The sequence below is a fragment of the Ranitomeya imitator genome, chromosome 10 (genome assembly GCF_032444005.1).
Source record: "Ranitomeya imitator isolate aRanImi1 chromosome 10, aRanImi1.pri, whole genome shotgun sequence".
Classification (NCBI taxonomy): Eukaryota; Metazoa; Chordata; class Amphibia; order Anura; family Dendrobatidae; genus Ranitomeya; species Ranitomeya imitator.
This window is the reverse complement of record NC_091291.1, coordinates 79,094,691-79,122,362: the sequence shown is the minus strand read 5'-3', so window position 1 is coordinate 79,122,362 and position 27,672 is coordinate 79,094,691. Positions and strand designations below refer to the sequence as shown.

At 44.0% G+C, this 27,672-nt stretch overlaps 1 protein-coding gene across 1 annotated transcript; it reads left to right on the top strand.

Annotated features, from left to right (window-relative positions):
• Nucleotides 1-18,654: 18,654 nt before the first annotated feature.
• LOC138651791 (oocyte zinc finger protein XlCOF22-like) lies at nucleotides 18,655-27,031 on the top strand. Its single transcript, XM_069742294.1, has 7 exons — nucleotides 18,655-18,979; nucleotides 20,274-20,358; nucleotides 20,488-20,667; nucleotides 20,751-20,871; nucleotides 20,951-21,048; nucleotides 21,243-21,333; nucleotides 25,702-27,031. The coding sequence occupies exons 2-7, from the start codon at nucleotides 20,287-20,289 to the stop codon at nucleotides 26,973-26,975; spliced, it is 1,836 nt and encodes a 611-aa protein (XP_069598395.1). The 5' UTR covers nucleotides 18,655-18,979; nucleotides 20,274-20,286; the 3' UTR covers nucleotides 26,976-27,031.
• The last annotated feature ends 641 nt before the right edge of the window (nucleotides 27,032-27,672 follow it).

Sequence of the window (27,672 nt, the reverse complement as noted above, 5' to 3'; positions counted from 1 at the left end):
GCCTCCACTGACCTGTCTACTGCGGCCCGTGTACCCCTTGAACCAACCTAATAAAATATTTAAAAAATTAATTTGATTATAAAAAATAAGATCGTGTTGAGATCTCAAATGCAGACATTTTAACAATCAAAACAAACACACAACACATATCTGGAACTGTACTACAAAGGTCCAACAGCTACAATTTCTTTCTCCTGCAAGAAGTTAACTGAAAGTTTTTTGGAGTTGTTAACACAGATATGGCATCCACCGAGTGTTGTCCTGTCGCGTCTCCTTTAAATTATTTCCAATAAGATGTTAAACTATTAATTTAATAAAATCAATAATTAAAAAAATAATTGAGTAAGTCAAAAGCACATTGCAAATAAACATTAATTACAAATCAAGAAGCATGGCGCGTCCGAGGGTGAGTAGATACCGAATAAGAATATAATCACCCTCGGACGCGCAATGCTTATTTAAAACAGCCTTCCTTCCTAAGAGTCAGCCCTTCCGTGGTGTAGAGAGAGGTTGTGTTACACTCCAAGGTGTTCCCCGGGTTGCCTTTCATGAGCTTCGATCTTCCGGCTCTCGTTTAGTAGTTGGTGGAAACTACGCTGCATTAGGCCTACAAATTTGGTATGGGGTGTAGAGACAGGTTGTGTTACACTCCAAGGTTTTCACCAGGTTGCCTTTCCTGAGCTTCGATCTTCATGCTCTCGTTTAGTAGTTGTAGAAAAGTACGCTGCATTAGGCCTACAAAATGGGTATGGGGTGGAGAGAGATGGTGTGTTACACTCCAAGGTGTTCCCCAGGTTGCCTTTCCTGAGCTTCGATCTTCATGCTCTCGTTTAGTAGGTGTCGGAAAGTAGGCTGCATTAGGCCTAAAAAATGGGGAATGGGGTGGAGAGAGATGGTGTGTTACACTCCAAGGTGTTCCCCAGGTTTCCTTGCCATTGCTTCGGTCTTCCGACTCTCGTTTAGTAGTTGTAGAAAAGTACACTGCATTAGGCCTAAAAAATGGGTATGGGGTGGAGAGAGATGGTGTGTTACACTCCAAGGTGTTCCCCAGGTTGCCTTTCCTGAGCTTCGATCTTCATGCTCTCGTTTAGTAGGTGTCGGAAAGTAGGCTGCATTAGGCCTACAAATTGGGTATGGGGTGGAGAGAGATGGTGTGTTACACTCCAAGGTGTTCCCCAGGTTGCCTTTCCTGAGCTTCGATCTTCATGCTCTCGTTTAGTAGGTGTCGGAAAGTAGGCTGCATTAGGCCTACAAATTGGGTATGGGGTGGAGAGAGATGGTGTGTTACACTCCAAGGTGTTCCCCAGGTTTCCTTGCCATTGCTTCGGTCTTCCGACTCTCGTTTAGTAGTTGTAGAAAAGTACACAGCATTAGGCCTACAAAATGGGTATGGGGTGGAGAGAGATGGTGTGTTACACTCCAAGGTGTTCCCCAGGTTGCCTTTCCTGAGCTTCGATCTTCATGCTCTCGTTTAGTAGGTGTCGGAAAGTAGGCTGCATTAGGCCTAAAAAATGGGGAATGGGGTGGAGAGAGATGGTGTGTTACACTCCAAGGTGTTCCCCAGGTTTCCTTGCCATTGCTTCGGTCTTCCGACTCTCGTTTAGTAGTTGTAGAAAAGTACACTGCATTAGGCCTAAAAAATGGGTATGGGGTGGAGAGAGATGGTGTGTTACACTCCAAGGTGTTCCCCAGGTTGCCTTTCCTGAACTTCGATCTTCATGCTCTCGTTTAGTAGGTGTCGGAAAGTAGGCTGCATTAGGCCTACAAATTGGGTATGGGGTGGAGAGAGATGGTGTGTTACACTCCAAGGTGTTCCCCAGGTTTCCTTGCCATTGCTTCGGTCTTCCGACTCTCGTTTAGTAGTTGTAGAAAAGTACACAGCATTAGGCCTACAAAATGGGTATGGGGTGGAGAGAGATGGTGTGTTACACTCCAAGGTGTTCCCCAGGTTGCCTTTCCTGAGCTTCTATCTTCAGGCTCTCATTAAATTGTGGTTAAATGGAACAACTGCATTTGGCGTACTAGTTGGTTTGGGGCCTACTATCGGTGTCTGCCACTCCTTGCTGTTCTCCTGGTTTCCTGTCCTGAAATTCCATTTTCAGCCTCTCGTTAAGTAGTTGTTAATGTTAGACTGCATTTGGCCTACTAGTTGGGTTGGGGCCTACTATCGGTGTCTGCCACTCCTTGCTGTTCTCCTCCACTGAACAAAGCTGTGCCGCCTGTTTACTACGGTTGCCAATTTTGAACTACATTTCGACTACTTACTGATTTGGCCCTACTCTCTGTGTCAGCCTCTCATTCCAGTTGTCCTCCACTGCAATGCCCCCTGGTTATTCCTGTGTTACCAATTTTGAACTGCATTTAGCCCACTTTCTTCTTTGGGCCTATATCTGTGTTTCCACTTCATCGTGCCCATTGCCCAGCCAGTGATAGATGAGTCTGCTGGTACATTGACCCATAACGCAACATTCCCCGTGCACGCTACACAACAACATTGTGACCCTGCTGAAAGTCAGGTTGCTCTTCCCGCATACCATACCACCTTACACGGGGACAAAGAGGAAGGTGCAGATGAAAGTGCAGGTTCCTTCATCAGGTGGGGGGAGGAATACTAGTTGGCGACGTCACTGGCACAGGGCCTCTCATAGTACGCAAAAGTGTTGCTGCCGGTGGGAGGCGCCCCCGCCGTGCAAACACACCGCTGTACTTTGAGGGGCCCTGTGCCAGTGCCAATGCCAACGAGTGGGCCCCCCCTGCTTGCTCAGGTTCACAGCACTTGCAAAGTTGAAATACTTACCTCTCCCTGCTCCACTGCCGTGACGTGGTCCAGATTTCCTGGGCCCACTAATTACTTGAACCAGCCCTACCCCCCACAACTTTAGCCAAATGACCCCCAATTTCAAATGCCTTCCAATTATTATAAGGTAAATTACGCTTGACAAGCTTCATTAAGAAGAATGGATGGTTTTGACATTAAAATGGGTACTCTAGGTGTTTTCCTGGCCCCCACTCACTGCCGACTATGCTGCCCCATTGACTTGCATTAGGTTTCGTGTTTCGGTCGATCCCGACTTTACGTCATAATCGGCCGATTTCACTCGACCCGACTTTGGACATAGTCGGGTTTCGCAAAACCCGGCTCGACTCTAAAAAGGTCAAGGTCGCTCAACTCTAGTCCTAAGCGTGCCATCTCTCTCTCTCTCAGATAGTGGGCCATAGAAAGCCTATTTTTTTATTATTTTATTGGGTTTATAAATTTTCCCTGGAAAAAAAAAAAAAGTGGGAGATTAATATTGGCCTCTGGGCTTGTGTGCCAGTCCTGAGCGTGCCATCTCTCTCACAAATAGTGGGCCATAGAAAGCCTATTTATTTTTTTGGTTGATTTGGGTTCATAATTCTACCTGAAAAAATCAATCAATCAATCAGTGGGAGATTAATATTGGCCTTTGGGCTTGTGTGCCAGTCCTAAGCGTGCCATCTCTCTCTCTCAGATAGTGGGCCATAGAAAGCCTATTTATTATTATTTTTTTTATTGGGTTTATAAATTTTCCCTGGAAAAAAAAAAAAAGTGGGAGATTAATATTGGCCTCTGGGCTTGTGTGCCAGTCCTGAGCGTGCCATCTGTCTCACAAATAGTGGGCCATAGAAAGCCTATTTATTTTTTGGGTTGATTTGGGTTCCTAATTCTACCTGAAAAAATCAATCAATCAACCAGTGGGAGAAAAATATTGGCCTCAGGGCTTGTGTGCCACTCCTTACTCCTGTGTGTGCCATCTCTCACTCAGTGGGCCATAGAAAGCCTATTAATTTTTTTGCTTGATTTGGGTTCTAAATTCTACCTGAAAAAATCATTAAATCAATCAGTGGGAGATTAATATTGGGCTTTGGGCTTGTGTGCCAGTCCTAAGCGTGCCATCTCTCTCTCTCAGATAGTGGGCCATAGAAAGCCTATTTATTATTATTTTTTTTATTGGGTTTATACATTTTCCCTGGAAAAAAAAAATGGGAGATTAATATTGGCCTCTGGGCTTGTGTGCCAGTCCTGAGCGTGCCATCTCTCTCACAAATAGTGGGCCATAGAAAGCCTATTAATTTTTTTGCTTGATTTGGGTTCCAAAATCTACCTGAAAAAAATCACTAAATCAATCAGTGGGAGATTAATATTGGCCTCTGGGCTTGTGTGCCACTCCTGACTCCTGTGGGCCCTAGAAAGCCTATTTTTTGTTTTATTTGTTTTCTAAATTCTCCCTGAAACAATCATTTTATTTTCATTGGTTTCTAAATTATTCCTGAAAAAAATCATTTTTTTGGTATTTTTTTTTCTCTCAAGTCTCCCTGAAAAAAAAAAAAAAAAAAAAAAATCTGTGGGAGATTCATATTGCCCCTTCTGCTTGTGTGCCAGTCTTGACTCCTGGGTGTGCCATCTCTCTCTCTCTCCCCAATTGTTGGCCATAGAAAGCCTATTAATTTTTTTGCTTGATTTGGGTTCCAAAATCTACCAAAAAAAATCACTAAATCAATCAGTGGGAGATTAATATTGGCCTCTGGGCTTGTGTGCCACTCCTGACTCCTGTGTGCGTCCTTTCTCACTCAGTGGGCCCTACAAAGCCTTTTTTTTTTTTTTTTTTTTCCTAAATTCTCCCTGAAACAATCATTTCATTTTATTTGTTTTATAAATTCTTCTGTAAAAAATAATTTTTTTTAAATTTTTTTTTTTTCTGAAGTCTCCCTTTTAAAAAAAAACAAACACAAATCAGTGGGAGATAAATATTTACATTTGCGCTTCAGTGACAGTCCTGCGTGTGTGCCATCTCATTTGTTGCCAACAACAACAGAGTGTGTAACATTGTGCCTGATTTTCGTTGTGGTCTCACCCACCTGTAAAGGGGTAGCTAAATCATACTGAAGTTATAGCTCACCGTGTAAGTTGTGTGACAGCAACAAATACCGTTCGTTTGTTAACGTTTTTAAAACAATGAGGAAGTCTGGTGGAAGAGGTCGTGGCCGGGGGCGTTCATTGTCAGCTGGTAATGAGGGTAGTGGTAGTGGTGGAGCATCAGCTGGTGGTGGGAAAAAAAATATTGCACCTAAGTCTGGAGCTGTGGAGCCAGGTTCGTCGTCTGGCTACACAAGGCCTCGAACGCTCCCTTTTCTGGGAGTAGGAAAACCGCTTTTAAAGCCGGAGCAGCAAGAGCAAGTTTTGGCTTATCTTGCTGACTCAGCCTCTAGCTCTTTTGCCTCCTCTCGTGAAACTGGTAAATGTCAAAGCAGCGCGTCGTTAGTGGATGTTCATGGTCAGGGACAAGTCGCTTCCTTGTCCTCTTCAGCAAAAACAACAACAGAGAAGAATGCAGCAGGCGACACAACGGGTTACTCCATGGAGCTCTTTACACATACCGTCCCTGGCTTAGAAAGTGAAGCAGTTAACAGTCCATGCCCATTACAAGTTGAATCTGACATGGAGTGCACTGATGCACAGCCACAGCCAGACTACTATCCTGGTCCTTTGACTCAGACCACAACATTGCCATCGCAGGGTGCTGATCAAGAATCAGACCCTGATGAGACTATGTTGCCCCATCACGAACGCTATACCACCGACCGCCACGGTGACACAGACGAAGTTGCACACGAGCTACAAGAAGAGGTAATAGATGACCCAGTTCTTGACCCCGATTGGCAGCCATTGGGGGAACAGGGTGCAGGCGGCAGCAGTTCTGAAGCGGAGGAGGAGGGGCCGCAGCTGGCATCAACATCGCAACAGGTTCCATCTGCCGGGCCCGTATCTTGCCCAAAACGCGTGGCAAAGCTAAAACCTGTTGGAGGACAGCGTGGCCATCCGGTTAAAGCTCAGTCTGCAATGCCTGAAAAGGTATCCGATGCTAGAAAGAGTGCAGTCTGGCATTTTTTTAAACAACATCCAATTGATCAGCGCAAAGTCATCTGTCAAAAATGTTCAACTACCTTAAGCAGAGGACAGAATCTGAAAAGTCTCAATACAAGTTGCATGCATAGACATTTAACCACCATGCATTTGCAAGCCTGGACTAACTATCAAACGTCCCTTAAGGTTGTAGCACCCTTGGCCAATGAAGCTAGTCAGCAACGCAACATCCCTTCCGGCAGTGTAGGGCCACCATTTTCCGCACCACCTGCAGTATCTGTGCAGGTTTCTTTGCCAGGCCAAAGCCGTCAGGGTCAGGGAATCACCAGTTTCGTAGTAGGAAACACTGCATCTAGGGCACCGGTGGCAACAATACCATCTCCCACCGTCTCTCAGTCTGCCATGTCCACCGGCACCCCCGCTAGTTCCACGATCTCCAGCTCCCCAGTCCAGCTCACCCTACATGAGACTATGGTTAGAAAAAGGAAGTACTTAGCCTCGCATCCGTGTACACAGGGTTTGAACGCACACATAGCTAGACTAATCTCGTTAGAGATGATGCCCTACCGGTTAGTTGAAAGCAAAGCTTTCAAAGCCCTGATGGACTACGCTGTACCACGCTACGAGCTACCCAGTCGACACTTTTTTTCCAGAAAAGCCATCCCAGCCCTCCACCAGCATGTTAAAGAGCGCATCGTCCATGCACTCAGGCAATCTGTGAGCACAAAGGTGCACCTGACAACAGATGCATGGACCAGTAGGCATGGCCAGGGACGTTACGTGTCCATCACGGCACACTGGGTAAATGTGGTGGATGCAGGGTCCACAGGGGACAGCAAGTTTGGGACAGTTCTGCCTAGCCCACGGTCTAGGAAACAATTGGCTGTAGCCGTTCGCACCCCCTCCTCCTCCTCTTCGTCCTCCTGCAGAAGCGAGAGCTCGTCCACAGACCGCAGTCGCACAACCACTCCATCCGCAGCTGCCACTGTTGCACACCAGGTCTCCCATTATGGGGCAGCTACTGGCAAACGTCAGCAGGCTGTATTGGCTATGAAGTGTTTGGGCGACAACAGACACACCGCGGAAGTTCTGTCCGAGTTTTTGCAGAAAGAAACGCAGTCGTGGCTGGGCACTGTAGATCTTGAGGCAGGCAAGGTAGTGAGTGATAACGGAAGGAATTTCATGGCTGCCATCTCCCTTTCCCAACTGAAACACATTCCTTGCCTGGCTCACACCTTAAACCTGGTGGTGCAGTGCTTCCTGAAAAGTTATCCGGGGTTATCCGACCTGCTCCTCAAAGTGCGTGGACTTTGCTCACATATCCGCCGTTCGCCCGTACACTCCAGCCGTATGCAGACCTATCAGCGTTCTTTGAACCTTCCCCAGCATCGCCTAATCATAGACGTTGCAACAAGGTGGAACTCAACACTGCACATGCTTCAGAGACTGTGTGAACAGAGGCGGGCTGTTATGTTTTTGTGGGAGGATACACATACACGGGCAGGCAGTAGGATGGCAGACATGGAGTTGTCAGGTGTGCAGTGGTCGAAGATTCAAGACATGTGTCAAGTCCTTCAGTGTTTTGAGGAATGCACACGGCTGGTTAGTGCAGACAACGCCATAATAAGCATGAGCATCCCCCTAATGCGTCTGCTGATGCAAAGTTTGACGCACATAAAGGATCAGGCGTCTGCAGCTGAGGAAGAGGAAAGCCTTGATGACAGTCAGCCATTGTCTGGCCAGGGCAGTGTACAGGACGAGGTAGCGGGCGAAGAGGAGGAGGAGGACGAGGAGGATGATGGGGATGATTATATTTTTAATGAGGAAGCTTTTCCGGGGCCACTGGAAATTGGTGGCGTGGCAAGGCCGGGTTCTGGTTTTTTGAGGGACACAAGTGACGTGGATTTGCCTGAAACTGCCCCTCAACCAAGCACAACCGCAGATTTGAGAACTGGAACTTTGGCCCACATGGCGGATTATGCCTTCCGTATCCTCAAAAGGGACACACGCATAACTAAAATGATGAATGATGACGATTACTGGTTGGCCTGCCTCCTTGATCCTCGCTATAAAGGCAAATTGCAAAATATAATGCCACATGAGAACTTGGAACTAATATTAGCAACCAAACAATCAACTCTTGTTGACCGTTTGCTTCTGGCATTCCCTGCACACAGCGCCCGTGATCGTTCTCACACGAGCTGCAGGGGCCAGCAGACCAGAGGAGTTAGAGGGGCAGAAATCAGAAGTGGCGTTGGCCAGAGGGGTTTTCTGACCAGGTTGTGGAGTGATTTTGCTATGACCGCAGACAGGACAGGTACTGCAGCATCAATTCAAAGTGACAGGAGACAACATTTGTCCAGTATGGTTACAAACTATTTTTCATCCCTTATCGATGTTCTCCCTCAACCGTCATTCCCATTTGATTACTGGGCATCAAAATTAGACACCTGGCCAGAATTGGCAGAATATGCATTGCAGGAGCTTGCTTGCCCGGCAGCTAGTGTCCTATCAGAAAGAGTATTCAGTGCTGCAGGTTCAATACTAACAGAAAAAAGGACTCGTCTGGCTACCCAAAATGTAGATGATCTAACCTTCATTAAAATGAACCACAACTGGATTTCGAAATCTTTTGCCCCACCTTGCCCGGCTGACACCTAGCTTTCCTATGAAAAGGTCTTGCCTGTGGACTATTCTGAATGCCTTTTCCAATCTCGTAATTTTCAGCACCTGATTGTCCAGCATACGACATGTTTACACCTCACTAAATGGCCAAACTCCCCACACGGGGCCGTGGTATCGACACTTGGCGACAGCACCCGTGAGAGTGCAGTTTGTCTGAAGAGGTGGGTGAGCCCGCTTTTGGTCGACGGCACTGCCACTGGGTCCCTCCTAGTACAATAAAGTGTCTCTGGCGGTGGTGGTGCGCACCCAACGTCAGACACACCGTTGTAATATGAGGGGCCCTGGGCCTGTACCGCCGGCCACAAGACAGTTTCCCCCCACCCCAGCTTAAACAGTGCTCTACCACTTGCAAAATTATCTCACAGCTCCACCAATGTTTAGTCTATGCGCTGACATCCTTCAATGCCTGCCACTGACAATACCATTGTATTGACATTTTTGTTATGTTAGGCCTTCGATGCCTGTCTGTGGTCACTCCTTCCACTAGGCCTCCACTGACCACACCACTGCTGCCCGTGTACCCCTGTAACCAATTTAAAATTGTCTACAGCCAGCCCAATTTTTTTATTTTAGGCCTTCGATGCCTGTCTGCGGTCCATTCTTTCAAGTACTACTACACTGACCAGGGCACTGCTGCCCGTGTACCCCTGGAACCAATTTAAAATTGCCTACAGCCATGTGTTATTATTTTAGGCCTTCGATGCCTGTCCGCGGTCACTCCTTCCACTAGGCCTCCACTGACCACACCACTGCTGCCCGTGTACCCCTGGAACCAATTTAAAATTGCCTACAGCCATGTGTTATTATTTTAGGCCTTCGATGCCTGTCTGCGGTCACTCCTTCCACTAGGCCTCCACTGACCACACCACTGCTGCCCGTGTACCCCTGGAACCAATTTAAAATTGCCTACAGCCATGTGTTATTATTTTAGGCCTTCGATGCCTGTCTGCGGTCACTCCTTCCTCTAGGCCTCCACTGACCACACCACTGCTGCCCGTGTACCCCTGGAACCAATTTAAAATTGCCTACAGCCAGCCCAATTTTTTTATTTTAGGCCTTCGATGCCTGTCTGCGGTCCATTCTTTCAACTACTACTACACTGACCAGGGCACTGCTGCCCGTGTACCCCTGGAACCAACATCAGAAAATATAAAAATAAGTATTTTGCTTACAAAACAGAAAATACTGGAGAGATATCAAATGCAGACATTTTAACATTAAAAACAAACACACAACTAAAATCTGGTACAGTACTAAAAATGGCCACCAGCTACAATAACTTTCTCCTGCAAGTAGTTAACTGAAAGGTTTTTTCAATTTTAAACACAGATATGGCATCCACCGAGTGTTGTCCTGTCGCGTCTTCTTTATATTATTGCCGAGAAGATGCAAAACAATGAAAATAATAAAATCATTAATTACCAAAATAATAGAGAAAGTCAACACCACATTGCAAATAAACATTCATTCCAAATAAAGAAGCAGGGCGCGTCCGAGGGTGAGTATATACCTAATAAGAATATAATCACCCTCGGACGCGCAATGCTTATTTCCAACAGCCTTCCTTCCTAAGAATCAGCCCTTCCGTGGTGTAGAGAGACGTTGTGTTACACTCCAAGGTGTTCCCCAGGTTGCCTTTCCTGAGCTTCGATCTTCCGGCTCTCGTTTAGTAGTTGTTGGAAACTACGCTGCATTAGGCCTTCAAATTGGGTATGGGGTGTAGAGAGATGGTGTGTTCCACTCCAAGGTGTTCCCCAGGTTGCCTTTCCTGAGCTTCGATCTTCCGGCTCTCGTTTAGTAGTTCTTGGAAACTACACTGCATTAGGCCTTCAAATTGGGTATGGGGTGTAGAGAGAGGGTGTGTTACACTCCAAGGTGTTCCCCAGGTTGCCTTTCCTGAGCTTCGATCTTCCGGCTCTCGTTTAGTAGTTCTTGGAAACTACACTGCATTAGGCCTTCAAATTGGGTATGGGGTGTAGAGAGAGGGTGTGTTACACTCCAAGGTGTTCCCCAGGTTGCCTTTCCTGAGCTTCGATATTCCGGCTCTCGTTTAGTAGTTGTTGGAAACTACACTGCATTAGGCCTACAAATTTGGTATGGGGGAAACATTGGCGCATCTGCGGTCCCTCCTTCCTCTAGGCCTCCACTGACCTGTCTACTGCTGCCCGTGTTCCCCTGGAACCAATTTTAAATTGCCTACAGGCAGCCCAATTTATTATGTTAGGGCTTCGAAGCCTGTCTGCGGTCCCTCCTTCCACTAGGCCTCCACTGACCTGTCTACTGCTGCCCGTGTACCCCTTGAACCAACATCATAAAATAAAAAAAAAAGTATTTTGCTTATAAAAAAGAAAATACTGGTGAGATATCAAATGCAGACATTTTAACATTAAAAACAAACATACAACTAAAATCTGGTACAGTACTAAAAATGGCCACCAGCTACAATTACTTTCTCCTGCAAGTAGTTAACTGAAAGGTTTTTTAAATTGAAAACACACATATGGCATCCACCGAGTGTTGTCCTGTCGCGTCTTCTTTATATTATTGCCGAGAAGATGCAAAACAATGAAAATAATAAAATCATTAATTACCAAAATAATAGAGAAAGTCAACACCACATTGCAAATAAACATTCATTCCAAATAAAGAAGCAGGGCGCGTCCGAGGGTGAGTATATACCTAATAAGAATATAATCACCCTCGGACGCGCAATGCTTATTTCCAACAGCCTTCCTTCCTAAGAATCAGCCCTTCCGTGGTGTAGAGAGACGTTGTGTTACACTCCAAGGTGTTCCCCAGGTTGCCTTTCCTGAGCTTCAATCTTCCGGCTCTCGTTTAGTAGTTGTTGGAAACTACGCTGCCTTAGGCCTTCAAATTGGGTATGGGGTGTAGAGAGATGGTGTGTTCCACTCCAAGGTGTTCCCCAGGTTGCCTTTCCAGAGCTTCGATCTTCCGGCTCTCGTTTAGTAGTTCTTGGAAACTACACTGCATTAGGCCTTCAAATTGGGTATGGGGTGTAGAGAGAGGGTGTGTTACACTCCAAGGTGTTCCCCAGGTTGCCTTTCCTGAGCTTCGATCTTCATGCTCTCGTTTAGTAGTTGTCGGAAACTACGCTGCATTAGGCCTACAAATTGGGTATGGGGTGGAGAGAGATGGTGTGTTACACTCCAAGGTGTTCCCCAGGTTTCCTTGCCATTGCTTCGGTCTTCTGACTCTCGTTTAGTAGTTGTAGAAAAGTACACTGCATTAGGCCTACAAAATGGGTATGGGGTGGAGAGAGATGGTGTGTTACACTCCAAGGTGTTCCCCAGGTTGCCTTTCCTGAGCTTCGATCTTCCGGCTCTCGTTTAGTAGTTCTTGGAAACTACACTGCATTAGGCCTACAAATTGGGTATGGGGTGGAGAGAGATGGTGTGTTACACTCCAAGGTGTTCCCCAGGTTTCCTTGCCATTGCTTCGGTCTTCCGACTCTCGTTTAGTAGTTGTAGAAAACTACACTGCATTAGGCCTACAAAATGGGTATGGGGTGGAGAGAGATGGTGTGTTACACTCCAAGGTGTTCCCCAGGTTGCCTTTCCTGAGCTTCTATCTTCAGGCTCTCATTAAATTGTGGTTAAATGGAACAACTGCATTTGGCGTACTAGTTGGTTTGGGGCCTACTATCGGTGTCTGCCACTCCTTGCTGTTCTCCTGGTTTCCTGTGTTTTTCAGCCTCTCGTTAAGTAGTTGTTAATGTTAGACTGCATTTGGCCTACTAGTTGGGTTGGGGCCTACTATCGGTGTCTGCCACTCCTTGCTGTTCTCCTCCACTGAACAAAGCTGTGCCGCCTGTTTACTACGGTTGCCAATTTTGAACTGCATTTCGACTACTTACTGATTTGGCCCTACTCTCTGTGTCAGCCCCTCATTCCAGTTGTCCTCCACTGCAATGCCCCCTGGTTATTCCTGTGATACCAATTTTGAACTGCATTTAGCCCACTTTATTCTTTGGGCCTATATCTGTGTTTCCACTTCATCGTGCCCATTGCCCAGCCAGTGATAGATGAGTCTGCTGGTACATTGACCCATAACGCAACATTCCCCGTGCATGCTACACAACAACATTGTGACCCTGCTGAAAGTCAGGTTGCTCTTCCCGCATACCATACCACCTTACACGGGGACAAAGAGGAAGGTGCAGATGAAAGTGCAGGTTCCTTCATCAGGTGGGGGGAGGAATACTAGTTGGCGACGTCACTGGCACAGGGCCTCTCATAGTACGCAAAAGTGTTGCTGCCGGTGGGAGGCGCCCCCGCCGTGCAAACACACCGCTGTACTTTGAGGGGCCCTGTGCCAGTGCCAATGCCAACAAGTGGGCCCCCCCTGCTTGCTCAGGATCACAGCACTTGCAAAGTTGAAATACTTACCTCTCCCTGCTCCACTGCCGTGACGTGGTCCAGATTTCCTGGGCCCACTAATTACTTGAACCAGCCCTACCCCACACAACTTTAGCCAAATGACCCCCAATTTCAAATGCCTTCCAATTATTATAAGGTAAATTACGCTTGACAAGCTTCATTAAGAAGAATGGATGGTTTTGACATTAAAATGGGCACTCTAGGTGTTTTCCTGGCCCCCACTCACTGCCGACTATGCTGCCCCATTGACTTGCATTGGGTTTCGTGTTTCGGTCGATCCCGACTTTACGTCATAATCGGCCGATTTCACTCGACCCGACTTTTGAGATAGTCGGGTTTCGCGAAACCCGGCTCGACTCTAAAAAGGTCAAGGTCGCTCAACTCTATTTTTTACTTTTTATATTCTGCAAGAATTTTTATAGTATTGAAATGTCTTTGAGATGCTGTTTTATTGTGAGAAATAAAATTTTTTACATTTTTACAATATCGTGTCTTTGGTTTTTATTCGTATAAAACACACCGCTTCTTACTTGCTTGTGTTGTATATATATACAGACACAAGGAGAAAATCTGCTACACTGTGAATACAATTTTCTGTTAATGGGTGGTAGAATTACAAATAAGTTTTCTAAGGAAGCGAATACAAAAACAAATAGACAGCTACAGGACACAATAACTTTTCTGTTTGTGTAAATAAACATTTATTGGTAAAGCGATTACAACAGCAATTGACCTAGGCTTTATAAACCTCTGACCCACAGATAAGCCTACATAACCTTCAGGTACAATACAGGTACAAATGTGTTATAAAACAAAGTTCTGCTTCACAAAGATCGCCAAACAGCATGAAGGGATAGCAAATACAACAACAATTGACCTAGGTGTTATAAACCGCTGACCCACAGCAGATTCTCTGTTTGTGAAAATAAACATTTAGTTAATGTTCACCATTTAGTACTAGTGTTCAGTAGAGACACATATAAACAGCTTTAAGTTCTGGACTATATGAATACACTGTGAATAAAACAAAGCTTACAGAATCAAACTCGGGGCTACGTATAAAATCTAATATAAAACAAATGAGAAAGGTGTTATAAACCACGTGTAAAATAAATACACGACTAGGCTATAATTATAAACGTGTTATTCCACAAAATACGGGAATAATATCAAAACTACAACAAATTAAACTATATTAAACGATATCAAAAAGGGGAATCAAACAAGGAGGGACAGCTGGATACCAGCCGTCAGACAAGGGGAGGGGAGGGGTTACACACTTTGATACACTTTGATAGGGGGCGGGGCACCTGTCAGATTGAGTTTGACGAATAATCTGAATTATACACTACTTCTATCTATTCAATTCTATCTATTCAATTATTCTGTCTATTCAATTATTCTGTCTATTCAATCATTCTATCTATTCAATTATTCTATCTATTCAATTATTCTATCTATTCATTCTATCTATCTATTCATTCTATCTATTCAATCATTCTATCTATTCATTCTATCTACAAGAAGTTGTTTTTTCTTTCTCTGTGTGCACTCAACTTTATTGGCATGCACAAAGAGAAAAAAGCGCATGAAAAAAGCGATGCAAAAACGCACCAAAACCTGGTTTTTGGCGCAGCTTCTTTCCTGCCAAGATGATCAGGTATTGCTGCAGAAAAAACTCAGCAAAAACGCCCTGTGTGAAGTTACCCTTACTGCGAAAGAAAAAAATACCGGATTCCTATATATTTACAAACAATAAGTGTCCTATAGCCGACTGGGAAATAGCCGGCTCACTGTGAGAAAGCTAAAGCCAAGAGGTGTAAAGGACCAGATCCCTCTGTCCACTGGAAATAGCCACTGCAGTATGGAGGAAAAGGTGCTGTCCCTTCCTGACATCATTCCCACACATGGTCACATGGACATGGCGTCAGCAGAGGTCCTTCTAGCCACTTGGATTTAGCCTCTACCATACACTGTAGTGATGTGTCCTTAGTGAATGAGCAGACACAAAGAGCAGCTCCCTGCTGTGAACGAAAGGAGTTGGCTCTGCAGGGTGAGTGAGCCCAGTCTTTTTTTTTCTTTCTTGGCTGGTGCCTGCAGCCTATCAGATTCAGGGTAGTGAAGTGTGACTGTGACTCATGTGGGAGGAGCAGTGAGGAGAGAGGTGGTGTTAACCCTTAAGTGCCCCCAGACTGCAAGCATTAGTGTTCCACCATCCTTCAGTGCTGGAGTCAGGATTTGAGTTACCTTAGTCCCAAATAAGGATATACTTTACTCATCCATGGCATTATATACTGATACATACACAGTGTATATATATATATGAGGAGCGACTCAGCATACTGGCATCATCTATGGCATATACATATATGTATAGGAGGAGGGACTCAGCAGATTGTTTGGTATCATAGTATTAGTCAGGACTGAGGAGGATTCAGGACAGGAACATACAGGGAGGAGGATGGGATGGACGATGTCGGTTGTTGCTGCTGAGGGTAATATAAAGTGATTTTAGGCGGAACCTGTGGAGAGATCTAGTACAGCTCCAATCATTATATATAGTTACGCTGGTTTCACACTTGCATATTTCGCATTGCGTGTGACAATGGATGCACACGGATCCGTTTTGGTCTCCATTGACTTTCAGTGGTGACGGATGGGACTTGCGTGTGCATCCAGTTGTCACCGGTTTCCCACATATCCATGTGTCTCCATATTTTACCAGACGCAGAAAAACGCAACTTGTTGCAGCTTTGTGTCATCTGAAAAACACACAGGCACAGGGACCCGCACGGACCCGTGGCTACACGTCTGGAATTACCATGGAGCACGGATCAGTTATGTGGGACTGAGCATGCTCGGAAGCAGGGGATGTGCTGTATGGGAAAGTGATGACACTGTATGGGAACAGTATGCAGACATAATGGAGACTCTGCATGCTGTGCAGTGAGCGGCTTGTGCCCTATGTTATAGTGTGCAAATGGTAATAACATGGATTGGGGGCATGTATATAACATGGGGGCGCCTGGTTAGGGGCTGCATGGGTGGTCAGCTTTCACACTAGCGCTTTGGTACGGTGCGTTGTGATGTGGAGCAATTCTGATCCAGATTGCATCTCTATACTTAACATAGGGACGCATGGACCTCCGTTTGCATCAGGATTTGTCATGTGCTCCCAAAACGCAGCTTGTTGTGAATTTTGGGTGTTAAAAAATCTGCAGACATCCTGGTACGTGGCAGCGCATCCAAAAAACATATGATTGTCAATGTAAACGCCCGAATCAGGATGCTGCATCCAATCTGTATGTGGATGTCATACTGCGCAGGCTCGGAGCCTCATTTTTATTTTCTTTCACTTTCACCAGTGCAGTGGCGTAGGAAGGAAGGTGCGGGGGGGGGGGGGGGGGGGGGGGCGGGCCGGCGCTGCAGGAAAAGGAAAAAAAAAACAAAACGTGGGCCCTTTAAATCTTCGGGCGGTGCCCCCCACTAACCCCCCCGGTGCCAGAGCTAATACTCACCTCTCCTGATTCCTGCGGCTGCGCGGCAGCTGCAGCGTCTTCAGCGCCCTCTGACTCTGCGACGTCTCAGGGCAGAGGGTGTGATGACGTCATCACTGCGTGCTCAGCCTCTGTCCTGAGCGTTGCAGAGCCGGAGAGTGCACCGGACCTGCGCTGAGGGTCCGAGAGAGGTGAGGATTTTACTTTTTTTTTTTTTTTTCTTTATGTCTGACTGTCTGTCTGGGGGCAATGCTGGACACCCTGGGGCAGATTTCTGGACACTGGGGCAGATTTCTGGACACACTGGGGCAGATTTCTGGACCCCCTGGGGCAATGCTGGACACTGGGGCAGATTGCTGGACACGCTGGGGCAATGCTGGACACTGGGGCAGATTGCTGGACATGCTGGGGCAATGCTGGACACTGGGGCAGATTGCTGGACACACCTGGGGCAGATTGCTGGACACCCTGGGGCAGATTGCTGGACACACTGGGGGTAATATGCTGGACACACTGGGGAAGATTGCTGGACGCACTGGGGCGGATTGCTGGACACTGGGGCAATATGTTGGACATACTGGGGGTAATATGCTGGACACACTGGGGCAGATTGCTGGACACACTGGGGGCAGGACTTGAGGCATGGGCAGAATGTAGATACGGGGCATGATTGGAGACACGGGGCAGAATGAAAGACATGGGGCAGGATTGGATCATGGGGCAGGATGGATACTCATGAGGGCAGGATGCGAGAACATATGGCTGGAGCCAGGAATGAGATAAACGGGGCCAGGGTGGGGAATAGTATTACCATAGGGGCTAATTAAGGGATATTATTACTGCAGTGATGTATTTATTTTATTTTTTGAGTATTCTGTTTTAAATGGGGGGCGGTCCTGTTATTGTGTAGAGTGACACTATATCACCTTTTTTTCTTCATGTGATGTAACGTAGAAGTTGTTAAAAATTAAGTAATGTGTTCTGCAAGCGGAGCTCGAGATAACTGTGTTATTTCCTGCAGAAACGAGTCCTGACTGGAAGAAATGATGGCGGTCTGTGCTGGATGAAAGATGAAGGACTTCATCTAGAGACGTCACTGGTGAGTCAGTGTTACCTATACACTGACACTATACACTGTATACTATATACAGTGGTCCTGTGTACAATGTCACCAGTGATCACTGTATTACCTATACATTATATACAGAGCTCCTGTGTATAATACCACCAGTGATCTTTGTATTACCTCTACCCAGACACTGCATACTAAGTACAGATCTCCTGTGAATACTGGCACTTATGGTGATAGTATTGTGTTTTTTTTTTTTGTTTTGTTTTTTTTTTATTACTGATCAGTATTGTAGTATTCAGTCACTATGTGGTGGTAATATGTGGTCTGGAAATGGTGTTGTGGTATTTGTCCCTTGTATGTGCTATTTGGTCACCAAGTGGTGGTAATATGTGATCTGGTCACGGTGTGGCGGTATTTGTCCGTTGTATATAGTATTATTCGGTCACTATGTGGTCTGGTCATGGTGTTGTGGTGTTTCTTCCTGTATGTGATATTATTGGTCTTGGTATAGTGGATTGTGTTGTGTATGGCGGTCATTTGTTCTCTCTGATATTAATTAAAAGTCACAGGTTTGGCATGTGGGGGTGACACCATTAGGCCCAGTTTAAGTTCTACAAAACAGGAAAACTATTTTTGGTAACCTTTGTGTGTATTGAGCGGGGGGGAGGGAGCGCCAAACTCGGGAACAGCCCCGGGCGGCAAAAGCTCTAGCTACGCCTCTGCACCAGTGCTTGCAGCATGCCTTTATTTTTATGAATTATAATCTCATACAGCGCCAGTACATCACAGCACTTACTAATCCAGAAAGGACATGTACAAAAAATGCCGCATATTAGAAAGTAATACATAAGAGTACAACCGAGTAGCAGGGTCCCTGTTCACAAGAGCGAACAATCTGAGGAAATAGCAATACAAAAAACAGTCTGTACTGCTTCACTAGAGACTTATACAGGTGTATAATGAGGCTGTTACTCTACAGGCAAAGAACGGGAGCGAGGACTGTGGAAAACAGATTTTTATTTTGAAAAAGAGCCGGATCACCAAAAAGAGCCGGACTGCCCATCACTAAGAGGCCCCTGATCATGTGACCCCTGACTCCTCCCCTCCTGTGACCTCATCACAGGTCCTGTGCGCACAGAACAGCCGTATATGTGGAGTGCGGCTCTGCAGGTGGAGGGATGTGGTGATTCCCCATTACTGGCGCATTAATACTAGTAATATATTGCACCGGGGATATCGCAGCCAATTCCCACAAGAAGAATCCTGGAAACACAGAATTAGAAATGATTCTTTCTCCGCAGTTTCTCTAGGACTTAATACATTCCTGATTCCGGAGAGTAATAGAAATACGGCAGAAAACAGAGGAAGAAAGTTCAGAGAAGAAGCTTCATAGAAAGACCCTGAAGTTACAGACGGCGTTTAACCCTTTGGGAGAAACTAGCAGGTAAAGACCCCAATATCCACAGGTGTCCCTTCTAATTGGGGGAGACTCTCACCTCTAATAATCCTCGGACAGTTCTGACAAACACAGAAAAGTGCCGCTTTATGGAGGTGACAGAAAGTCTGTTTAGTCACTTTAGCTCCATAGTATCCGCTGTAATCCGATGGTGAGAGAGGATTCACCCTGAAGACTCTCACATTGTGGGGATGATATAATAATGTTAGATTTGGGGAGTTATTGTGTTGCCGCCTTATAAGATTCACAATGGTTTTGTTCTCTTTCCACTGATAGATACAAATGACCCAACTATGAAAAACCAAGGAGACCTGTATTATGCCGGCGTCACAATACCGTAGAATACGGACGAATGCTATGTGAGAAAACATCGCATAGCGCTCGGACCAGTGTTATATTAAGGGGCAGCTCACATCACCGTATTTTTTCTCGGGCGTATTCAGCGTGCGTGTAAATTCTCAGCATGCTGCGATTGTACTCGTATATCGTCCGAGACTCGCCAATGCAAGTCTATGGGTGCGAGAAAAACTCGGACACTACACGGAACATCTGTGTAGCATTCGACAAATACTAACACATTTTCCTAATTTCAACCCATTGTGCAAAGTAATTCAATTAAGAAAATCAGTGAGAAATGTAAAGCCATACGCATGTCATACGGATACATGGGTGGGAGAAAATCGCATCATCGCATTACACACGGATGACCATAGGAGAACACTTGTGCGACTCTCGGCAGGGAGACTCGGACTGATTTTCCATATGTTTAGTGTGACGCCGGCCTTGCTCTCATAGCACAGTGCCCATTTCTTGGCCTCCACACAGTATAACATTCCCCAGTACCAACATCCCCCTCACACAGTATACATATTCATATAGACAGCCAGTGGTGATGGAGTCAATGACTGACTCTGGCCAAATATGTCTCTTGAGCCGTAGTAGAAGATGAAGATGTCGTCCTCATCATGAAGTAGTTATTTCTCATGTCACGTGTAATGAATGTCTCCTGCAGTATTGCTAATGCCGATTCCAGTGTCGGTAAATGAGATGATAATTAGCGTTATGGAAGATGAGTCTATGAGGAACGTATTCAGCTGCCAACTCCGAGGAAGAAACTGCTTGTTGTCTGTGGCTTAAAATATATAGGTTTTATTAGTAGATGTAAAGAAGAAAACTAAATAGTGTAAAATAATCTCATATGTTTCCCTTATTATTTCCAGTAATTGTATTATTACACAGAACTCTTTATGATCTCACATCGGCTCATCTTCTTCTCAATCAGGTCCCTAAAATACATGGACAGAGACAAGATGGCGGAGAGGATATTACACCTCACCCTAGAGATCCTCTTCCGGCTTACTGGAGAGGTGAGAGATTCTGATGACGTCACATTACATGATTCTTATCTATGGGGATAAGAGATGGACAGAACTGGAGAGGTGAGGACTCTGGAAATGTCTGTAGTGAGATTTATTAATGTGTCTCTCCATAACCAGGATTACACAGTAGTGAAGAAGATCTCTAGTGAGCGCTGTCAGGACCCTGTGTGTCAGGGATTGGGAAGACCCCTGAGTCCAATCACGGGGCCTCCACCTCACCGTCTGATAAATGAGGACATCAACAACCAGAAGATCCTAGAACTGACCTACAAGATGATTGAGCTGCTGACTGGAGAGGTGACACTGCTGGGAATGCTGGGACATTATATAGTAACCATTTGAAGGGATCAGGGGGATGATGGTATCATTGTATGTGTCAGGTTCCTATAAGGTGTCAGGATGTCGCCATCTATTTCTCCCTGGAGGAGTGGGAGTATTTAGAAGGACACAAAGATGTGTACAAGGACATCATGGAGGTTCCTCAGCCCCTCACATCACCAGGTAATAGACAGGACTAAATACACACGACCTATAATTATCTGTAAAGAATGAATTCAGTCTATGTATGTGTTTCCTCCAGATCTATCCAGTAAGAGGACAACACCAGAGAGATGTCTCCATTCTCTTCTTCCACAGGATTGTAAACAAGAAGATCCCAATGTTCCTCAGGATAATCAGGTAGATGGAGAGAAGGTGTCATGAGATCTCTCCCATATCTGTAGATGGCTGTGAAGGTCTTGTGTTCAGTCTTGTTTTTCCACCAGTATTATGTTTTATACTTGTGTAATGAGAACAGTGGAGATGGCAGGATGGCAGCTGATCATAGATGGGACTTCTCCATCTGTTTGTGACTTTTACAATATTTGTTTCAGGGTGAAGATCTGACCCATATTAATACTACAGAGACATATGTGAGGGGTGATGAGTGGTGTAAAGAGGAGATTCCTACATATGACTACCCAGGTGAGTAGTAACCACTAAATACAGAGAAGTTACAGATTCTTCTCATTCACCGGCTGTAACTGCTTTATCGGTGTAGTCCGGCGGTATCACAATTTTGTGATCACCATTTTGCCTCTAGACCACACCATTCTTCTCCATCCAAAAGTGTTCAAATTACTTTGGGTATTGAAAGCCCTTTACTATAGAACTTACAACCTGAATGATCCACCTGCACCCTGGATACGCTGACCGTTACCTGTCCAGATCTGTACACTACAAAGCCAAATTACAGCTTATGTAGAATGTGCTGACAAGTTAAAAAAATCACTTGAAGAAAAATATGATGGGTCTCTATGAGAAAGCGGAGGGTAATGATGCTGTTGGCTTCCTAGAAACTTCGCTTTTATGATCGACAGCATTAAATGTGCAGTAAGGGTCAAGTGTGAATTTCTGTACTATAACAGCAGTTTCCCTTTATCCTGACTTTTTATTTTCTTTTAAAACTGACTAACTTTAAGGTGGATTGTGATAAACTAAACAAAAAACATTACACATGTGCAATAATATAATTCTCTAAGCTGTGCGTGGCTTATGGCTGTAATATACATTTATTCACGTCTGCAGGAGATGTATTCACATGGCTCGAGCCCGAGTTTCATGGATTCATTCCACATCATAAATTACATTATGTTTTTAATCCTATGGAATTCAAGATTATTGCACAATCTCTCCTGAAATGGGAAGCATTAATACTTTCTCTGCTCTTTTGTTCAGGACTCATAGTAGCCCCAATGGTCCACCATAAATGAGTACAACTCTGGTTTAGTGTTGGAGTTCTCACTTATATATATACTGTGTATATATATATATATATATATATATATATATATATATATATGTATATATATATATATATATGTACATATATATATATATATATATATATATATATATATATGTATATGTATATATATATATATATATATATATATATATAATATACGTTGTTGTTGGGAATATAACATCTATATTTTTTCTAGGTCTTTTTTTTTTACAGGTTCATTCTGTATGATTGATTGTGGTGGAATTGTCCTGGCTCACTTATGTGAGTCTGTATCTCCCTGGTAATATTTTAAAAAAAGATCTCCATTTCCTCTTCTAAATGTCCAAGATCTAAATTTAAGACACCTCTGCTCTGCAGTACTATAAACAGTTCTCTTTAAATGTCATCTGACAGAAAATATTGATCCTTAGTTTAAAAAATAGTAAGAAAACAAAAACGTCACAAAGTGACACGACCCAACAGGGTGGGTTAGCGGACGGCGCAACACACACACAACGGGATGGAAATGGGGAGAGGAAGGCCCTACTGATTGGGAAACGGGGGATGGTCACCACCTGAGCTCAAAGCTGAGCCTGTCCCTGCATTCCCCCAGTGCCCAAAGTGGGTCCTTCCCCTCAATCGCTATCAGGAACCTGGTCCCTCGCTGTCACCTAGCACTGGTCGGCAAGGGGCGCTAGCCTCCCCACTGCAGATAGTATCACACAGGGGACAGTTACAAACACGAAAGGGAAGAGGAGAAAACACACTTAGCTTCCAGTCTCCACTGCCAACCTCCACACCGCAGATGACACAGAAGCTGGACTCCAAACTCCAGAAACAGCAGACACCAGAGAGCTGCCACTGCAAGCCTGGTCTCCATAGAGAAACTATATCCCCAACAGTCAGCTGATGCATCAGGTGACCATTTAAAGGATGGTGGGAGTGGTCACCCACCCACATCAGCTGACCCAGCAACTCTGCAACTGCAGAAGATTGCCAATGAAGAAAAAACTGACATTAACCCTTGCTGGCCTGAAAGGGAAAAAGCTACATTTAAAACAGAGTCGAACCAGAGCTGCCACGAATCAAACAATGGGTTGTGACAAAAAGGGAGTGATCTCACTGTACTAAATCATTACATGCCTGTTTCCGTCTTGCAGCGTGCCGTATCCAAAGCTGCTGAATCACAGAGAAATCCACCAAAATGTACAAAATAGGAAGGCACCTCTGATTAAAAAATCTTCAAAACTTTATTTCATATTAAAAAGGAAGAGTAAAATTTCCGCATGTGGGCAATAGAACACTGATGCGTTTCTATTTTGATAATTTAATAAAGTTTAAATTGCCATGAGCCACTGAGCCCCATAATTACTCAAGAGGAGTTTTACCACCAGTTACTCATTTATTTAATGAAGCATACTGTTCAACATGATCATTTCAGTAGGTCTGTTATTGTCTATAGTCACAGTTTTGCCAATCACCCTTTAACCCCTCTACATGGATTTGGACTTACACAGACACCCTTAACCTTGGGCCATTTTGTTACCTGCTTCTCTGTTGGTGTGAGCTGGGAAGAAGAATAGTCAGGTAGCCGGATCATAACCATTAGGGCAGAGAAAATAGGAAATCAGAAGACACAAGAGTAGTCAGTACACGGGCCGGAGTCACAACAGGAGACAAATACACAAGGTGAAGCAGCTTCAACAAGATCATCTAATTGTAAAGAATCATTTTGCTGTTCTTCTGTAGTAATATCTATTTGGTCCTCTTTGCATAAATCAATAGGACAGAAAAGTATAGAGTTTGTAAAATATGTTGTTAGATAGCTTTATTCTGAACTTTCAATGTCAGGCTTGTCTCAGGGTACAGCTCACTAAATGATTCACATCATATTTCTTCACAGTCTATGAAGAGGGGAGGAGGGAGGGAGCATATTTGTGCAGAATTATATTCCAGAACACACACAAATATATATATATATATATATATATATATATATATATATATATATATATATATATATGTCCTCATCGATCCTGTTACTGCATTTCCAAATTTGAGATGATAGAAAACAGTTTTTTCCGCCTATATTCTATGTATAGTGTATATACTGTAAGTCATCAGTGCAGCTTATTTCTCCAAACAAGAGCTAAGAGGAAAAACAAACTAAAACATCAAGCATACAGAGACAACATATACTGGACTATTGATTTAAGCACAGTTTATTGAAAGTTTAGATATGCTTTAAGAAGTACTTGCCTTAATCCTGCTTTCATGTTCACTCCAGAAGTTCTCAGATGAAGTGTGTTTTGATATTTTTTCCCCTTATCTGTAGAGGAGGAGCTTCACTACTTCTCATGAACATAAACTGCAGCACGGATTCATCTCAGCTAAAATTCTAGACCTTACATCAGGAATTGGACAGACATTTACAAGACATTTCATAACTTTCCCAAATTCTTATGAAAAAAATATTCCCCACAAACTGCATTGAAGTACTGTACCCAATTTATTATATATTTTAGGAGTTGGAGACGGCCAATTGTATACCATCTCCTACTCCATCAAAATGGGCTCCGACTCCACAGCCCTGGTAGTGACTATTTTGACTCCACAGGCACCTTCTGAAAATTTTCACCCAGTGGATATTGCAAAGTGAAAATTGCACATTTGCCATTTTATTACTCAACACATAGTGCCCAGACTGTGCTCCAGGAAACACAAACCATAAATTATGTGGGTTCTTCTCACTATGGTAATGCCAAATACATGGATGCTAAATGTGGTTTGTGTACTTCAAGGCTTAGAAGTGAGGGGGGTATTTGACTTTAGGAGAGCGGATATTGCTGGATTGGTTTATGGAAGCCATGTTGGTCTTCAAGAGCCTTTGAGCCACTAATAATGTGGAGACCTATTTTTCCACTGACCAATGATGGACCTTATTAGGACTTGTTTTTGTGAGATGAGTAGAACTTTTTATTATCATTATTTGTAACTACATAACATGATTTGTTTGCTTTTTATTACACATTTCGGAGGCAGAATGAACAAACGGTTTAACACTACGCTCTACTGGTTCACCCTATAAGGTTTTCTATTAGACTGTGAACCATCATTCAATCAAAAAATAATATGTTAAACCGCACCTCATATAGCCAGAGTCCTACAGGACACTATTTAGGACGCACGTCACGACCAGGTAGTTCATCCCGGAAAAAAGTCCATACCAAGTAGTAGAAAAGACAGCGCCTCAAACGTTGGTGAAAAAGAATCCCATTTTATTCCGCCTCCTGTGGCAACGTTTTGATCCAAGAGATTTTTCTTGAGAAAGATCTGTTCGATCAAAACGTTGCCACAGGAAGCGGAATAATATGTGATTCTTTTTCACCAACGTTTGAGACATTGTCTTTTCTAATACTTGGTGTGAACTATCATTGTATTGGTGAATAATCCAATTTTTTTTACATAATCTACCATTTTTACAGACAGTTTAAGTAGAAATGCTCAAAAATATACAATTCAAGAACATTTTATTCAAAAATAATAATTGATTTTATTCTTAACAGATGATTGTACAACCAGACCAGAGGGACCTCTAACATCTTCAATTTTTATATCAGACGATCTTGAGATCCCGCAGGATACAATTGAAGTGAATGCCAGTACTCCAGATATACCATCATCCCTTCACAGCAAAGATCTGTCATTTGATCCTTTAAATCTGGTACTGTCTTCTGATTCATTATCGACTACTAAGGAAAATCAAAGTTACCATATAAGCATTAAAAAACAAATTGCTCCTCAAGCAAATAAGCTGTTTTCACGTTCAGAATGTGGAAATTGTTTTCCCAACAAAAAGTATTTTCTTAAACATCAAACAATTCACACAGAAGAAAATACATTTTCTTGTTTCAAGTGTGGGAAATATTTTAACCAGAAATCAGATCTTGTTAGTCACCAGATAACACACACAGGGGAAGAACCTTTGTCATGTTCTGAATGTGGGAAATGCTTTAAGCAGAAATCAGATCTTGTTGTTCATCAAAGAATTCACACAGGGGAGAAGCCTTTTTCGTGTTCAGAATGTGGGAAATGTTTTAACCAGAAATCAGGTCTAGTTAAGCACCAGAGAATTCACACAGGGGAGAAGCCTTTTTTTTGTTCAGAATGTGGGAGGTATTTTGCACAGAACTCCAATTTTGTTAGGCACCAGAAAATTCACACAGAGGAGAAGCCTTTTTCATGTTCAGAATGTGGGAAATGTTTTATACATAGATGGAATCTTATTACACACCAAAGAACTCACACAGGGGAGAAGCCTTTTTCGTGCTCAGAATGTGGGAAATGTTTTAACCAGAAATCAGATTTTCTTAAGCACAAGAGAATCCACACAGGGGAGAAGCCTTTTTTTTGTTCAGAATGTGGGAGGTATTTTGCCCAGAAATCAAATTTTGCTCATCACCAGAAAATTCACACGGGGGAGAAGCCTTTTTCATGTTCAGAATGTTGGAAATGTTTTAGCCATAAATCATATCTTGTTAGACACCAGAGAACGCACACAGGGGAGAAGCCTTTTTCATGTTCAGAATGTGGGAACTGTTTTGTGAAGAAATCATCTCTTCTTAGTCACCAGAGCAGTCACGCAGGGGAGAAACCTTTTTCATGTGCAGAATGTTGGAAATGTTTTAGCCATAAATCATATCTTGTTAGACACCAGAGGACGCACACAGGGGAGAAGCCTTTTTCATGTTTAGAATGTGGGAACTGTTTTGTGAAGAAATCATCTCTTCTTAGCCACCAGAGCAGTCACACAGGGGAGAAGCCTTTTTCATATTCTTAATGTGGGAAATGTTTTACTCGAAAATCATCTCTTAATAAACAACATCTTAATAAACATCAGAGTGTCACTATTCCTCCGCTTGGTGTGTCTTGGACGCTGTGACTGACAGCTCAGTCATCCAATCTGGTGCAAGGGTATGCTTAGCTGTCAGTGTTTTGCTAGACAGTTCAGCCATCTAATCTGAGTCTAATAGGTGCTGAGCTGCTTTCAGGTGTTCCCTTTTCCAGATGATTACCCAATTACTTAGCTAAGCTGTCAGTCTCAGACCTCTGACAGACGTAGCATCTGCTCAGTGGTTGGCCTTGTATTTCTGTGTTCTGTTGATCCTTTCCTGTCTGACCTTTGACCTCATTTTGACCATCCATCTGCCCTAGCCCCTTTTCTCTAATCCACTCTCTTCTTGATATTCTGACTTCAGATCACGACTTGACTTCGCCTTCGTCTTTTCACTTTAATTTTTGTACGTGTTCTCTTGGTATCTGACCCCAAAACGTTTGAATGGTGACTAGCATCACATTATGTCTGGACTATACTTTTTTTTTCCACCACCAATGGGTGCAGTTTGTACACTCTAATCAGGTGGTGAATCTGGCAAGGGAATACCAGAAACTAAGATCTTCAGGATCAGTTTTCTAGCACCATGAGTGCTTCCCAAATCTCTATTCTACAATCTGTAGTTATGACTTTGGTACCGGCT